At 35.8% G+C, this 17247-nt stretch overlaps 1 protein-coding gene across 7 annotated transcripts in view; it reads right to left on the minus strand.

Annotated features, from left to right (window-relative positions):
- The window catches only part of LOC133328101 (disks large 1 tumor suppressor protein), a 54007-nt gene extending 43708 nt beyond the window's left edge, over positions 1 to 10299 (minus strand). For all 7 annotated transcript variants that reach the window (XM_061536651.1, XM_061536650.1, XM_061536649.1 and 4 more), the window contains exons 1-2: positions 10197 to 10299; positions 2210 to 2341 (exon numbers count right to left, since the gene is read on the minus strand). In XM_061536651.1, coding sequence (XP_061392635.1) covers positions 2210 to 2341; positions 10197 to 10215 — 151 coding nt within the window. In that variant the 5' untranslated portion in view covers positions 10216 to 10299. The remainder of the gene's footprint in view (positions 1 to 2209; positions 2342 to 10196) is intronic.
- Positions 10300 to 17247: the final 6948 nt, after the last annotated feature.

Here is a 17247-nt window from a genome sequence, read left to right on the forward strand (position 1 = left end):
ATGATGCGAAATCGAAGGACATGGAACTTGTCCTGAATAGCACGGCGAACCAATATCACTAAGCTATATAAAATCTATTAGGCTGCTACTACTATGCGCAACATCGAAATGGGTTTTTAATAAAATTGCACGAGTGGGATTAAATAAATCACAATTAAAAACTCCAGCAACTATTATATTAGTATATTTTATAAATAAATTAGGATGTTGTTAAAATGTCTCCTACTGGAGGTAAATAAACCACACCGAACAAAATTGTTACATTGCCGGAATAAATTTCTAAAAATATGGACTCACATTTTCCCATTATTGACGTTTTAAAAACAACTTTATGTTTGAACTTTTTAGATGCTACACCACCCCCTCTGAGACATCGTCGGTCATTTCTGTACATTTTGTAACCGGTAACCTCAACTGCACGATTAGATACCACAGGTTTGAGCCATGTCTCGGAAATGCCAATCGCGACTAATTGTGATCCTGACAAAATTGATTTAAAATCATTAAATTTAAATGAATTAACCGGGGGTCTTATACTTTGGCAATTTATATGTCCAATTCCGAATTTTACATTAAATGGTGTTAAAACAGACTTCAAATACGCACCTTTGCTAACTACCACTAATGTCTAAATTAAAAGACATCAAATTCTGCAAGAGAACAAAACATTGTACTTAAATTTCGAAATTTTTCTTACAGAATTATTTGGTTGAGGATTGAACACAACGAATGATGGTATTCTTTGCCACGGACATTACTGGAGATGTTTATATGAGGATTTAAAGGGGAGAACTGCCGTACAAATATGTACTCTGTAGATAGGAATTGGAGGAAATCGAAGAAATCCTTTTAGATAGCCGAATGATATTCTTCTGCATTTTACTAGAAATAGAAAAATTAACCTTATAGGAAACTTCGGCATTCGCTCCAGTTTGTTAAATATGATATGAAAATCGACAATGATGTTGAGAACAACTGACAGTCTCCATAGACGCTCAACCAAATCTAGTTGTATTGTGGAATTTGCTTTTAATTTTATAAAAACAAAAATAATTAATTATGAATGAAGATGTCAGAATTTTTGGCTAACATTGGTCAATAACAATGTATTTCTTCATAAATTTTGAATTAAATTCTTGTTTAATTTTTTTCTATTTTGCTTTCGACAGCTAATTTGGCATCGAGCTTTTATTATCTGACATTACGATAGCAAGCATTCGATATCGATATCAACTCGATATCGAAACTTATAATTTGACCCCAGGACTTTATGCCATGTTCTGACGGGCAATCGAACAACGTAGTTCGCTCTCAGAATTACGTACATGAATTAACCCGTTCATACAAATTTTCTTAATTCATGTTATCAAATTTTTTATTTCAAACTTTTTGTTTCTAGTTTTACGCCAAAAATAACATATTTACATGAAACACTTTTAATTTTAAAAAAATTAATTCTCTTTCTCCTGACTATAGTATGAACCCATATCTATTTACTTTTAATTCATGTTTTCCATTTTTTTCTGAAAATATTGTTGTTTTCATACATTTTTTATATTTTCTAAATTCAAATGTCATATAAAAATTTGGAGAATTTTTTGACGATGTCCCCAAATTTGTTTCTTGTTTTGTACGCTAATTGAACCATGGGGAAAGAAATTCACATTGCATTATGTTGATAACAAAATTTACATCCTGCTGCATATATAAAAACTAGACAATTTTTTACTTTTCATTCATAATTTTCAATATTACTAAAAAAGTTATATAAAATTTTATAAATATTTTCAAGCTGTCAAAATTAATTTATTTTCGAAATAAAATACTCTCAGTTGTTAGGGATGGGACAAATTTCTTGGTGATTCAGAGAGTGCATCGAATTGAACAATACAAAAGTCGGTGTTCGCTGAAAAATTTTGTATGTACATACTATATATTAAAAATAATTAAGGGTCGAACAACGAATGAGAGAGCGAACAACGCTCGTCTGTACATGGCATTAAACAATCGTAATCAAACGATTACCAATAAAAAAAAACTTCATGACAACAACAAGAAGTAGTGCACGAAGGCCAAATTTCTCTTTAGTCAAAACTAAATTTTCGGAAATGTAATAATTTGCCCTCTGCCCATATAAATACTATTTCCCAAATACTTTTAATTTTAAAAATATTATTTATATATTAATTGAGATATTCCATTGACTTACCTAACAGTGCTTGGAATAGTCTTGATTTAAATATGCGTATGACACGTTCAATGGCAATTCTTAGGGCACGATCTTGAGGTTCTGACAGTCTCGAATGGTAGTCCTCCAAAAGCTCAAGAGCTCTGTGGGCCTCTGTAACGACAAATAAGACAAAACAATTTAGACAATATAAAACTAGGTTTTCTGTTTTTTTTTATAAAAAAGGAGAATAAAATAAACGTTCTTTATAAAATTAAACCTAAATCTGTTTACTTTTCTCTGGTGGTATTTCATCAAAACTTGCAATTTCGCTAGCCTGGCCAAATATCGTCGACCAATAACCACGCTCAGCGGCAGCAGCATTTGCTGCCATATTACGTGAATTACGTTGATCCATTGTTTCGATTAACAAATCGAAACGATTCAATTGATCGCGTAAACTTTCCGAAATAGCTTGATTATATTGTTGTGGTTTAGCATCACCCCCACCCCCATCGTCCATCTTGGAATCTTCATTAACAGCAGATGATGGTAAACTATCTGATTTTTCAAAATAACCTGATTCCTGGTTATCAGTGGGGGGCTTAGCAGCTGCATCTAAATGTATATCAACTGCCGAATGATATAAATCCAATGAATCCTTGGGTATATTTCGTATGCCAATTGGACATTTCGAGCTAAAGGAATTTCGTTTTGGTTTGATGTTGTCAGGTTCTGGAATTTTGTCACATTCAAGAGATCTGAGATTCTCTTGATCCCGCTGCTGCTCATCCTCCTGTTGTTCGCAACTTGAAAAATACAAGTCTTTTGAACTACCGAAATATTTGTTGAGATTTGGTGATTTACTGTTGCCACTGCCACCAAGATTTCCCCCCATCATGTCCATGGATTTGCTCATTTTAAAATTAAACGAAAGACTTGAGCTACGTCCCTTGACGGTGGCTATTTTATAGGGTGGACTTATTTGATGGTGATCACTTGCAATTGAAAGACTGCGTATAAAATTCAAATCATTTATGCTGTCCGTGGCGCCCAATATGGCCTCATCTTGGCTGTGATAAGCTGTGGGACTATCCAAAGACAGCTTTTCAATGGGTAAGATTATTTTCTCGTCACCCGACTCGGCCGATTCGAAACTTGTCAATTCATGTATACCAGTTTTGGATTGAACCTTCTGATCGAACCATTCGCGATCACTTTCCATCGATTCGGCATGAATGAAAAATAAATCATTAAAGCTGCCGAATGGTCGATTTACCCGTTCTCTTTTATTTTTTTGGAATATTTCCATAGATTTACTGCTCGGCATAGTTAAATTAATTTTGTCTAGTTTGTTGGGAATTTGTAGTGTTTCCGATGAGCTGACATTGAAATCTTGCGATGGTTCACTTAGTTTTTTTGTTGGAGTAGTGTCCACAGATGTGTCGTTGTAGTCCTTATCCTGCAAGGAGAGCAAACTTTCACCAATTGGTGTTTTAAGTCCGTCATCTTCGGGACTTAGTTGTAGTGGAGTTTTAAGGTTATCCTCCTCATCGTCTGAGTTACATGCCAGCGAAATTCGATGTGCTTGTTCATTTTGTTCAGCGTTTTGAATGGACGATGGGGATTCTTCTTCATTGGAATTTTCAGTATCTCCACTTTCCTCTTCCCTGGGGGCACCACCTCCTTGTTTTTTAACATTTTCACTTTCAAAGCTGTGCAAACTCAGATCAAATGAAACTCTACGTTTAGTTTGATTCCCAGTATTATCGATGGCGATGGAATTTAAATCGGTAGAGCTTCCAAAATGTTTAGATTTTTTGAGAATTGCTGCAATTTCCATGGATTTGCTGCCGGTTAGAATAACTATGGGATTTGTACTTGCAGTGATTGTGAGGAGTTTATTGGAATTGCTGGATATTTCGATTGTGTTGTCTAGAGTACTTTCCTTTTTATCGGTAACTTTTTCCCGTTGGTTGTCGGTTTCCAAATCATCTTTTGCTAATGTTTGTATGTCCAATGAACTGTCGCATTTGGTTATTAGCTTTCCATCGCTTGATTGCTCCTCCATCCGTTTAGCTAACGGTTCTGGTGTACTTATGGAATGTTTGAGATTTTCAGCAGGTGTTTGAAGCGTATTCATATTTACAATGGGTTTCGAAATGTCCTCCTCTTCGTGAATCTCTGGAATATTTTCTATTGGTTCGGAAATTGTTGGAATTTCATCATCTTCAAGTTTTAGACTTTCTGTTGACACAGGAATATTAGTTACAGATTCCATTGCCTGGAAATCTTCGTTCAAGGTCATATTTTCCCTTTGTTCCTTTTTCTCCTGCTTATGATTGTCGGGTTCCTTGCTCGATTTCCCTTCAATGACCTTTAACATTTTACTTGAACCCTGATTATTTGCAACAATATGCATTATGCCATCGCCATCATCACCATCTTTATCTTTATCATTGTTTTCATGTAATTGACACTGAACAGCTGTAGTAGCACCACCAGCACCAGGCGTATTATCGATTTCTTGCTGGGGAATTTCTATGGTTTCATTGCAAAGATTTTCATGTGACAAATCACTAATCAGTTGCATAGAATCATCTTTGGAGAGGGAGGCGGCAGCGGCAACAGCAACTACAACTGGATTAACTTCATCTATGGAAGAGGATATAGCTCCATGCTCATTGGCCAATAATTCACATGCCTCCTCATCATTCTCATCGTCATCGGAATCATCATCAAATTTATCAGCTTCATCTTCCGATGAAGATGAATTGGTGGTATATCTTAAAGTCGATTTTTTGCTTTTGGATTTTGGTAATAAAGATTCCTTTTCAGTATCTGTTTCATCCGATTCGTCCATTTTTTGTTATGTTTATCCTTTCGAAATTGCTGCTGGGAAAAATGTTGTTTCAGCTTTCAAAGTCCGACTTGAACTGAATTTGAGAAGGCATTAAAATAATGGCAAATTTTGTTTTTGCCCACAATATGAAAATGAACAAAAATCAATAGTTTTTTTGTTGGTTTTGTTGTTGTTTTTCTCGTTGTTGTCTACCTATCCATCTATCCATTTATCCACCACCACTACTACTCTTGCCTCGTGCTCTTCTTACATTTTTATTTATCGGACCACCAGCATTCGGCTTTTGGCCCTAGTGCTTGGCTTGAGCGTTTAACGCTCTTGTAATATAAATTGACAGCTAAATTATCACACAAAAAAGAAAAAAACCTATTACAAGTATTAATTTATATATTTTTTTTTATACATTATTTTTAAGAGTTAATATAACACAATGTTACAGAATTAATGAAGTAAATGTTAACCAGAGTTTTTTGGTTCTTATCGAGGAAATTAGGTAGTTATAAAATAAATAACTTATTCAGTGTCCGGTATGAGCCCTTATTTTTAGAAGAATACACAATTTATTATTTTTGGCGAAGTAAAAGCCAAATGGCTACAACTCTAGTCGAGATCTCCGAGTCAAATCTCTTAGTCTTGATTCCAAAAGAAGACCAAAAGCTGATGGTATCAACGCGCAAGATGTCCAGTAGACAGGGACCTACAGTGGCACTTAAAAACTACAGCTTCGATGGTAATTTGTGAGTTAATTGACTTATCATTTGTAGATCCGGACACAATTATGATTGATTGTTGATGATTGAGCTTAAAAAGAGCAAATCTGTGAAGAAAATCATTTAGACATGTGGCCGTTGAGCAGCCTTTTCTATAGGCAGAGCCTTAATCATCTCATGTGTAATCCTGTCCTGTCCACTCGCAGATCCGTTTTTCCTCGAAGCCAAAACAAATTTTCAAAATTATCAAAGTCAAATATGATCCTCTCACATACACTTTCTTCGTCCAGATTTTGCTTATCCTGAGGGGTACCATCTGGAACTTCACTATAAAAAAAAACTAATAATATTAGGTTTGAAATAAACAAAACTAATAATATTAGGTTTGAAATGCGGAGAAGAATAGTGTTGGCCAACAGATGCTACCATGGTCTGAGTAAGCAACTCAAAAGCGAGGTCACCTCTCACTAGACCAAACTCACAATCTGAGAAGACACTGATACTACCCGTGATGCTATATGGATCTGAAGCATGGGTACTTGCGCAAGCAGCTCTTGGAATGTTTGAGAGAAAAATTCTCCAGAAGATCTATGGGCCGATCTGCGTTGACGTTGAATATCGCTGTCGAATGAACCATGAGTTGTACCATCTATTCAGGACATCGACATAGTCAGACTTATCGAGCTGCAGCGACTACGTTAGTTAGGTCATGGGTGGGATATTTCTAATGACCATTTCAGATACCATTTCTGTCCAACTGAGCTCACACCAAGGGTCTTGATGTAAACCTCACTAAGGAAGAATTGGTGCTCTTCACTAGGAAACGGAAGATTCCTAAGAAAGGACTGATAGCACTCTACTCTTGCAAGAACTCCATAGGAAAGAGCTGGGAACTAAGACCAGAGATCATACACTGGCTGTATGTGACTCTCCCCATTCTTACATATGGTTGCCTTGTATGGTGGCGGGGGGTTAAAAAATATGCTGCTGACGAAATTAAATTCGGTACAGCGATCGGATTCGATCCTGACTACCAGAGCGCTAAGAAGCACACTGCAGGCAGCCTTGAATGCGATCTTGAATCTCCAACAGTAGCAACCGAGAAATGGATGCCTGGAAATCGCTGAACTATGGTCACGCTAGTATCCTCAACATAACCCCAGGTTGTGAGTTCTTGAGGAGAAATACTCACATTAGTGACTATGTTCCCTCTCATAGAGGCATTAATGACATCAGAGCATATTTTCCTAGTAGGGAATCCTGGACTAGTGGCCAGCTCTGTCATTTTTCACAGACGGGTAAAAAGTGGAGGAAGGCACTGATGCAGGCGTTTACCGTAGGAAATTAGAAATATACAACTCATATAAACTTAACAATTTTTGTAGCGTTTTTCAAGCAGAAATCCTTGCAAAGCGGTCGAGGTAGTCAAAACACGGGACCGGTGACGATAATACGGGACCGGTGACTATATATGTCGATAGCCTGGCGGTCCTCAAGGCTTTGAAGTCGTGCACTATAAACTCAAAAGCAGTTCTTGATTGCAAGTTCGCTCTGAAAGAAATACGACGGCTAGTTAATTTATGTTGGTTTACAGGACCTAGCAACATAGAAGGGAACGAGATAGCCCTGACGAGCTTGCTCGGGGGGTCCCATAGTCGTCCAATGTTCCGATTGATGGGACGAATGGGACTACAGCGGAGAGGATTACTGTCGTCTATGTTTGGACGAAGAAGAGCTAGAAACAATTGAACATATCCTCTGTAGATGTCCATCGCTGAGTTGCAGAAGACACGAACAGTTTGAAGATATAATATTGATAATCTAGCGTTCTTCTCCAAAATAGACCCCATTCAGATCCTAGGCTTTGTAAAAAAATAACCACCTCTAGGCTCTCTTTCTTCTACTATTTTCTTCGCTCTTCCACTCTTTGATCACATTGGACAATAGTCTCCGAGTGAACGGTTGTTACTAACAACCGTACATCCCTAACCTAACCTAGGTCATGTTGTGAGCTCAAAAGGTATATAAAAGCGAGCCGACTGATGGTTCACGCAGAAGGGGAATGCCACGAATTCGATGAAAAGATCAAGTAGAAGATAACATCTCGGAAAATGGTATTTCAAATTGGATGAGATGCGCACAAGACCGACGCGCTTAGAAAGATCTTGATATAATGCATATACCTACAGAATGAGACCCAAAAATACAACCGATAACCCCAAAATCAACAGGCTTATCGACAACTGTCAAGGCAAACACGAGGGATGTTGGGGAGATTGAAAATAACTGTTCACTTCATTTACTACCACAACAATAAGTCAAACTTCAAATCTCAATCCCTCATTTGATATTCTATTCCTCTTTTTATACGATTCAAGGCTATGTAATTCAATATCTTTGTATGATAGTGTCATTTTTGACCATAATTATGTTCTTAAGGGTTAAATTATTATTATTTATTTTATTTTTTTTTTTTTTACTTTTATCCCTTCGAACAATGCATTTTACAATTTTCTTACCATGCCTTCGTCTTTCCTATTAGACGACTAAGGACGGCGGCGTTGAGGATGGTATACAAGTTGTTTTAATAAAAACATGTCGTAAATAAAAGAGGCAGTATTTATAGATATTAAAAAATGAAAGAAAAGAAAATAGCATTGAAACAAGTAAGGGACAACACACAAAAAAAAATTATAGAAACATTTTTTGTTTTGTTTTTGTATTCGGACTGGGCCAGCTATGATATTCTTTCTAAAGAATAATCTGGTGTACGGCGGCGATATGAAACAATAGAAGAGGAAGAAGCAATGGCAACACAACAGCCACAGCTAAATATTTGTACATCTAACACTTTTTGGCATGGATCCAGGGGTACCCGAAATACCAACAATAACAAATCAACCAACCGACTGACCGTTCCTCAGCAATAATAAAAACCATAAAAATCACTTAAGTTGTTGTTATTGTTGTAGCTGATGTTTGGTTCTATGACCAAATGAAAGAAATGACAACAACAAGAGATGAGCAGACATCAGTACATTATTCAGCAGTTGAGGCCGACAATATTAGCTGCTATATCAATCAAAATTATAAGTTCGGGGCAATGCTTCTACCACTGCTATGTGAGTTTATTAACAACATTTAATCCAAAGGGGTTTCGAATAATAATAGGCAAATAATTCTATATATTATATGAGTTGAAAATTAATAAACCTAATTTAGAAGGGCAGGATTAAGAAGAAATACACAGCAGTACAAGCTGCTACAACAATAAAAATATACTGAGTCGAATATTGCAAGCGGTAACAGCCACCTTTGAACGAATTGAGCAGTCTGCCAAAGTGGGATTGGCAGTAAATGGCGAGAAGGCCAAGTTTATGGTATCAACGCGCAAGATGTCCAGTGGACACGGACCGAAAACTACAGCTTTGGTGATGATCTGAGGGTTGATTGAATTATCATTTAGTAGCCTTGTCAATTTGTCGATCCGGACACAATTATAGGCATTGTTGATGTCTAGTGGTAACACCATCACCTTATAATTATTGGCCTTCAAGAGAGCAACTCTGTGAAAAAAATAATTTGGACATGTGACCGTTGAGCAGCCTTTTCTATAGGTGTATGAACTCCAACTTCTTCTTTTCCAAATCTTCCAACAGAAAATCCTTCATCATAAGATTGATGCACTTTATAAAAACCGAAAACGAAACAAGCAGCTCTTGAAGTGTTTGTGAGAAAAATTCTGCGGAAAATCTTTGGGCCGATCTGCGTCGACGGTGAATATCATCGTAGAATGAACCATGAGCTGTACCATCTATACTCGACAACGACATAGTCATGACGTATCGAGCGAAGTATGTCACCGTCCATTGAAAATTGAAGTTTACAAGTCTTATGAAAAATCGTCGAAATTTGAAATCGAAAATGGCAACACATGATGACTAGACTAGATTAACTATGGAAGTAGTAAACTATTGAATTTCAATAAATTAAAAATAATAAAAGTGGGGAAATTATGTTGGCCCAATAAGAGAACCAATTCAAAGGTTATTTCAACACCTAATGTTTTTGGCTATAGGGTGTATAAACACAAGAAACAAATTTGAGTAAAATATGCAAAATCAGAAAAACATATATAAACAAAATATACCTACACACATATACACACAAATAATAATAATATGCATACATGTGGATGATGGATGAATAGTACCTTCTCCTCGTGCTCCTTCTGCCAGACAGTGTCTGTATTGTCATTTGTTCAGGCGAAATTGAAAAATTCATTTCATGTGATGCGGCGACGGCGACAGTTCTCGATTCTATTCTATAGCTAGCTCTTAGCCTAATATTAAACACACACAGATATTTAAAAGAACAAAAATGAAAAAAGTCGACAATAATAAATTAAACAAAAAACAAGCAAAAAAACACAAAAACAAAAAATTCAAATATTTACCTTGCTTTTTTACTGGCATATTTATGGCGTCTAAATTTAATGGTGAATAGCGAACTAAATTAACTTCAGGATGGTGAGATACACACAGCAGCTTTTGTGGAGGGAATTTCTTGCCCGCTGTGGCCAGTATTTCGGCGTGAGCGTTTGTGTACTTTTTTTCTCAGCTTCTAGGATGACCGATATCTACGATGATAATGATGATTATAGTGGTTGGTGGTGGTGGCTTTGGTGTAATTTCAATGATGATTTCTTGGGTTTGGACTCGTTACACAGTAGCAAAGTAGTAGCAGAAGTAGCAAGGGTTTTGTTTGCAGTTAAATATTCTGTGAAAATAAAATTTAAGTTGTTTTGTTTTGAATTAAATTTTGTTAACACCCTTTTATTTTTGATTTCTAATTTCAAATAATATGATGACACATTTCTCTAAAAATACTCAAATATCTTGTCTCGCAAATTATTTAGCAGCAATAGTATTTAACACAGCGTGAACTACAACAGCAATAGATAGGCAAATAAATATTTCATGAATTATTGTTGGTATTTCGTTTTATTTTTTGTAGTGTTTTTTATTTTTTAATTTGATTTGATTGAAAACTAAATGTTGAAATACATAGACAGTAAAGTTCATTTGTTCGTAAGCCGTAGACAAATGTACCAAATTCATCTGATAGATAATAGGGCTACAGTAAGCTCAAGCGAATAAAACGTAATTCTGACTACTCTCTGACGGTGAAAAAATATAAGTCGAGCAACATTACAGGAACCACAAGGAACAAAGACAAGAAAGTCGTCTGGACAATGATCAAAACTACCAGTAGCTCAGTTCTTCAACATACCGTCGTATTGTTGTAGTTGCATCAATCCTACTGCTCAAAACTGGATATGACATTATTCAATATTCATACTCAGTGCAAAAAAACATTATACCGAACAATGTACTTCGCATCTGCATCATGGAGTAAGGATAGTGTCAATTAAGTCAGATAACGTCTTGTTATGGGTACGACAGGATCGTTCTTTTATTGATGTTTATATATTTTGATTGTTTCGACTTTTTTGTGTGTAACTCAGAAATTCGAGTTACACACAAAAAATTTCCAAGAAATAACTAATCGAATCGTGAACAAAAACTTTTTAAAAAAGGCGGAACTGGGGACCAACAAAGGTGCTAAATTCTTTTGATTCGAATGGATCGAATTGACTGTTTTTGAACCTGTGCACAAGATACAAAATTATGAGTTATCTTCACAATACTTTGAAGATAACTCATTCTTTGGTATATCTGTGGTTGTGATATTAAATGGCGCCCAACGTAAAAATTTAGACCAGCAGATACCTGTTTGTAGTCTTTCTCGACTAATACTGGTGTGGCTACCTTGGCACCCTCAGTCTCGAATTGTACAAGGTTAGATTTCAATGAACCCCCAAACATGTTGAGGACCCAAGCTAATCCCCTGGACCTCACTTTTGCCTCTTTTGTTATTCTTGACAACGTGAACGAAAGCCTGGAGAGACAAACAGATCTTCTCCTCAATTTATTACTCCTTCCGCATTAGTCAGTAGAGCATCCCGAATCAACTCTGGGACGACTCACTCTTGTCAGACGAAGAATACATCAGTGATTAACTCTACGATGACGAACTCGGTAGGTATCCTGGTGTCTTCTCCGAAGCAAGGTGAGATGATGAGCATCCAGATGAGGAGGGTAAGGAACTGTGAAAGTCAGGCACAACCTCCACCCTCTGTGGAATTGTCGAGACCGATATCCAAGGTTGTGACAATTGGGCAGTTGTTGGTGGATGCGCCAAAGGTAGCGAGCGCGAAGCAGGTGCCTGCGTCCGTTGGACCTATCTCTACGGCGATTGTGACCTTGGGAGATGAATCTCGATCACAGCCCACATCTGTGAAGAGAATGCGGCCCTCGGAGGGAAGACAACCTGCTGCTAAGAGACCTACGCAGTCGTCAGTTGCACAAAGTTCTGCTTCGCTCGCGTCGTTAGTAGTGTCGAAGGAGAAACCTGCTAAGAGCGATAAGGTTGTGGTGAAAGCCAAACCCGCCGTCTCGAAGCAGGTAGCCCAGAAGCCTAGCGAATCTGCTGTTCCACAGGAGGTAATGGATGATCTGCGATTAGCAATCATGGATCGAGCTGACCCTGACGGGATTATCAGTGACGATAAATGGTTGCTAGTCGATAGCTACTTGAAGGACCTCTTCCTATCCGACGAAGTTGATCAACGAAACCTACGGTTTGGCCAGATAACCTTATACAAAGGGGTCAATGTTGTTAATTGTCGAACTGAGGAATCTTCCTAAAGAAGACAATAGACTTATTGTAAGGGTTTTCCACACTGTGATCGCTTCATACCCTAACAGACCTGCGAGTATAAACGCAAAGGACTTATACACCAAGTTATAAATGAAATTGTGGTAAAACTTTCCACATTTACGTGTCCGGACAGTATTAAAATGCTCTTCAAAGTGTCAATGATTTCAATTCAGATTTCAGTATTGTCCAAAGTCCTAATATCGGGAGATGAAGGAAAACACAAGACAATTGGGCTATATTCTGCGACTTGCATTTCTTGACATCCCGACAATTTAAAGGCTTATTAGCAGAAAATGTGGGATCTTTATATGACAAAAAATCTGAGAAACGGAGTTTTTTTTAATTATGACCACATCGGATGAAAAGTTCCGATAGGAGCATCAAAATGCTTTAACTGAGGCATGGCGATCTTTTAACTAATGAGACATGGGGGTTATGATGCATAGACTAGTGGTTGTTCACTTTCCGGGAACAAGTCTAGCTTAGGGCCCTGATAAAAATATAATATTCTTATCAAATAAGTTTACACATTCTTAGATATGGGTCTCCAAAAACGCTATTGCCTCAGTAAAAACCGTTTGAAAACAGTGAGAAAATATAAGGGTGCCAACGGAACTTTGGAGGCTCATATCTCCGGAAATACCGATTTCCGCAAGCAAAAAGTATACCGTTGTAATCAAGACCCCAAGGACTACATGTGGTAAAAATTTCAAAGCGATCCTCAAAGGGGGCCCTAAACTAGACTTAAGTCAAATCCTCAAATACAGTATTTTCGTCTACCAATAGTAAAATTTCCGAGAATGCGTGGACCGATATATCTCCTTTTCAGTACCCAACTCCTTGTCTTTTATCAACTACCAGCATGAGGAAATATTAAAAAAGAATCACCAACATGTTTGCCAATGTAAACACTACTTGATTAAAATAATTAAAAATTCTATAAATTCCTTTTGTTTCTATAAAAAATGATTTCTTATCCTTGTTTATATTTTATCAGACTCATTCATACATGACCCGATAGAGCACTCACACAAACATTTCTACAACCCATGCAAAAACTAAACTCTCGATTCATTTGAAAAAAAAAACCAAAACAAATTAGCTGAGTAATTGAATTTCGTAGATGCATGTATGTTCATGTTTCACTAATTAATAATTGTTGATGAATGTTTCATTTCGTTTCACTTTTCGCATAAATTTATGTTATTTTTCCTTGCAGTTTATTTGACGTTTAGCCGCTTACAACACATTATATTTAATTTTTTTTGTTCTTAAGCTCATCGCTCGTGTATATGATGATGATGGTTGTGAAGTAGAACAAGAAATATGGATGTTTGTTGCCGCAACAGAACCAACCAGCCAGACGACACACATTTGCACTCCCTTTATTTGTATAGGTACATAATGTGGAATCTCTCGCCCATAGAATATAGAGCAGAGAATGAAAAAAAAACAAGAAAAACAACACAGAGCACTTTCTTACTCGTCGCACATACACACATTTTACATTTTGTATCTATTATTTTGGCATCTTATAAGATAATTTCTTATTATTTCTTTGCTATTTTGTTGTTTTTTTCTTTTTGAATATTAATTATGCTGTTATTGTTGTTGTTCCGTTTGTGCCCTCTAAACTTTTTAAGGTTTCTGATTAATTGCAAGCGAATTCTTATTGTAATCCTTTTCGTTTTTTATTTTATAAATTGTATGTACCCTTCACCTTCACTCGTTTTAGCACGTATTGTTTTTTATTTTGTTTTTTAATTCGTTTAGATTTTTTGCTCGCAGGTATTTTTTCACGGAACTCTTTTATTTATAGTATAGCCTATGAGGGCATTGTTTGTACTTTAATGCAACCACTTCAATAATGTTTTATTTTACTTATTTTTCAATTAAAAAATTATTTAATCTCCACAATGCAGAGAACCGAGTCATACTGAATGTAATGGTTTTGACGGCGCTGTTTAGCGAGAGAGAGAGAGCGAGTGTATTTATAACGCCGTTTGCAACGCTGATGGAAAAATGTTTCAACCAACTTGGTAGTTCAGCTGTCAATGTCATTAAGTTTATATATAGTTTATGCATGTGAATTATTTAGATCTAGAGCATATATTTTTGGGGTCTGTTCCCGTACTGGAATGGTATTTATGGTAAAAGCGGATTTACATATAACATCTAATCATGATTAAAGGCTGAATCAGGGGTTATTTTCGTAATCAGGCTAAATTTACCATGGTTTATCATCGTGCGGCAGAGTTTATTTTAAATCATGATCGAAATCACGATACTACTGAAATGCAAGGCGGTTTTTGTACGAAAAAATACAACTCTCTCACAATGTACCAAAATCTGCAACAGTTTGTTTTTAAATTTAACGGTTGCCAAATACAAAAATGAAAGACCAAAGGAAAATACAAATTATTTATAGAGTTTTTCCTTTGTATGTGTATGTTTTTACTAACGATCACAGCATCGTAAAAACATTTCCATTGTTGTAATTCTTGTTTTTCATTATTTTTAAATTGCGAACACATATTTTTGGCGCAAATTAACAATTTTGTATGTATAGTAACAAACATCAGCTAATCGGTATTTAGATCATGATTAAAGGTACGTGTAAACAATTAGGGTGTATTCTGGATTTCGTTAATCGAGTCGATTAAAAATCGTATATGTAAATGTATTTTAACACAAGCAACAAAACCATTGTTCCTTCTCGAGAAAAATTTGCGGACGTGTTGAACATCATGCCAATTTTTTCCTTGAGTAAAGCGAATGATAGATTGAGGGATAATTAGCTGATTATTTTAATTTATTTCATGTTCAGATAACCGAGCTAAAATAACAGTATATGTTACAAAAAATCACTTAACCTAAACTACACACCTCATAGAGAGTATTGCTACGTTTAGATTACTAAATCCACTCGATATCAAATGTCAATTCCATTGCGTTTACGTCACGTTAATCCTGTTCACAAATCCAGTGAATTGTGTTTGACGTATAAGCTATGGAATTGACATTTGATATCGAGTGGATTTAGTAATCTAAACGTAGCAATACTCTCTATGAGGTGTGTAGTTTAGGTTAAGTGATTTTTTGTAACATATACTGTTATTTTAGCTCGGTTATCTGAACATGAAATAAATTAAAATAATCAGCTAATTATCCCTCAATCTATCATTCGCTTTACTCAAGGAAAAAATTGGCATGATGTTCAACACGTCCGCAAATTTTTCTCGAGAAGGAACAATGGTTTTGTTGCTTGTGTTAAAATACATTTACATATACGATTTTTAATCGACTCGATTAACGAAATCCAGAATACACCCTAATTGTTTACACGTACCTTTAATCATGATCTAAATACCGATTAGCTGATGTTTGTTACTATACATACAAAATTGTTAATTTGCGCCAAAAATATGTGTTCGCAATTTAAAAATAATGAAAAACAAGAATTACAACAATGGAAATGTTTTTACGATGCTGTGATCGTTAGTAAAAACATACACATACAAAGGAAAAACTCTATAAATAATTTGTATTTTCCTTTGGTCTTTCATTTTTGTATTTGGCAACCGTTAAATTTAAAAACAAACTGTTGCAGATTTTGGTACATTGTGAGAGAGTTGTATTTTTTCGTACAAAAACCGCCTTGCATTTCAGTAGTATCGTGATTTCGATCATGATTTAAAATAAACTCTGCCGCACGATGATAAACCATGGTAAATTTAGCCTGATTACGAAAATAACCCCTGATTCAGCCTTTAATCATGATTAGATGTTATATGTAAATCCGCTTTTACCATAAATACCATTCCAGTACGGGAACAGACCCCAAAAATATATGCTCTAGATCTAAATAATTCACATGCATAAACTATATATAAACTTAATGACATTGACAGCTGAACTACCAAGTTGGTTGAAACATTTTTCCATCAGCGTTGCAAACGGCGTTATAAATACACTCGCTCTCTCTCTCTCGCTAAACAGCGCCGTCAAAACCATTACATTCAGTATGACTCGGTTCTCTGCATTGTGGAGATTAAATAATTTTTTAATTGAAAAATAAGTAAAATAAAACATTATTGAAGTGGTTGCATTAAAGTACAAACAATGCCCTCATAGGCTATACTATAAATAAAAGAGTTCCGTGAAAAAATACCTGCGAGCAAAAAATCTAAACGAATTAAAAAACAAAATAAAAAACAATACGTGCTAAAACGAGTGAAGGTGAAGGGTACATACAATTTATAAAATAAAAAACGAAAAGGATTACAATAAGAATTCGCTTGCAATTAATCAGAAACCTTAAAAAGTTTAGAGGGCACAAACGGAACAACAACAATAACAGCATAATTAATATTCAAAAAGAAAAAAACAACAAAATAGCAAAGAAATAATAAGAAATTATCTTATAAGATGCCAAAATAATAGATACAAAATGTAAAATGTGTGTATGTGCGACGAGTAAGAAAGTGCTCTGTGTTGTTTTTCTTGTTTTTTTTTCATTCTCTGCTCTATATTCTATGGGCGAGAGATTCCACATTATGTACCTATACAAATAAAGGGAGTGCAAATGTGTGTCGTCTGGCTGGTTGGTTCTGTTGCGGCAACAAACATCCATATTTCTTGTTCTACTTCACAACCATCATCATCATATACACGAGCGATGAGCTTAAGAACAAAAAAAATTAAATATAATGTGTTGTAAGCGG

Source organism: Musca vetustissima, unplaced genomic scaffold (genome assembly GCF_032173495.1).
Source record: "Musca vetustissima isolate MV318-11 ecotype Yass unplaced genomic scaffold, APGP_CSIRO_Mvet_v1 utg4359, whole genome shotgun sequence".
Taxonomy (NCBI): domain Eukaryota; kingdom Metazoa; phylum Arthropoda; class Insecta; order Diptera; family Muscidae; genus Musca; species Musca vetustissima.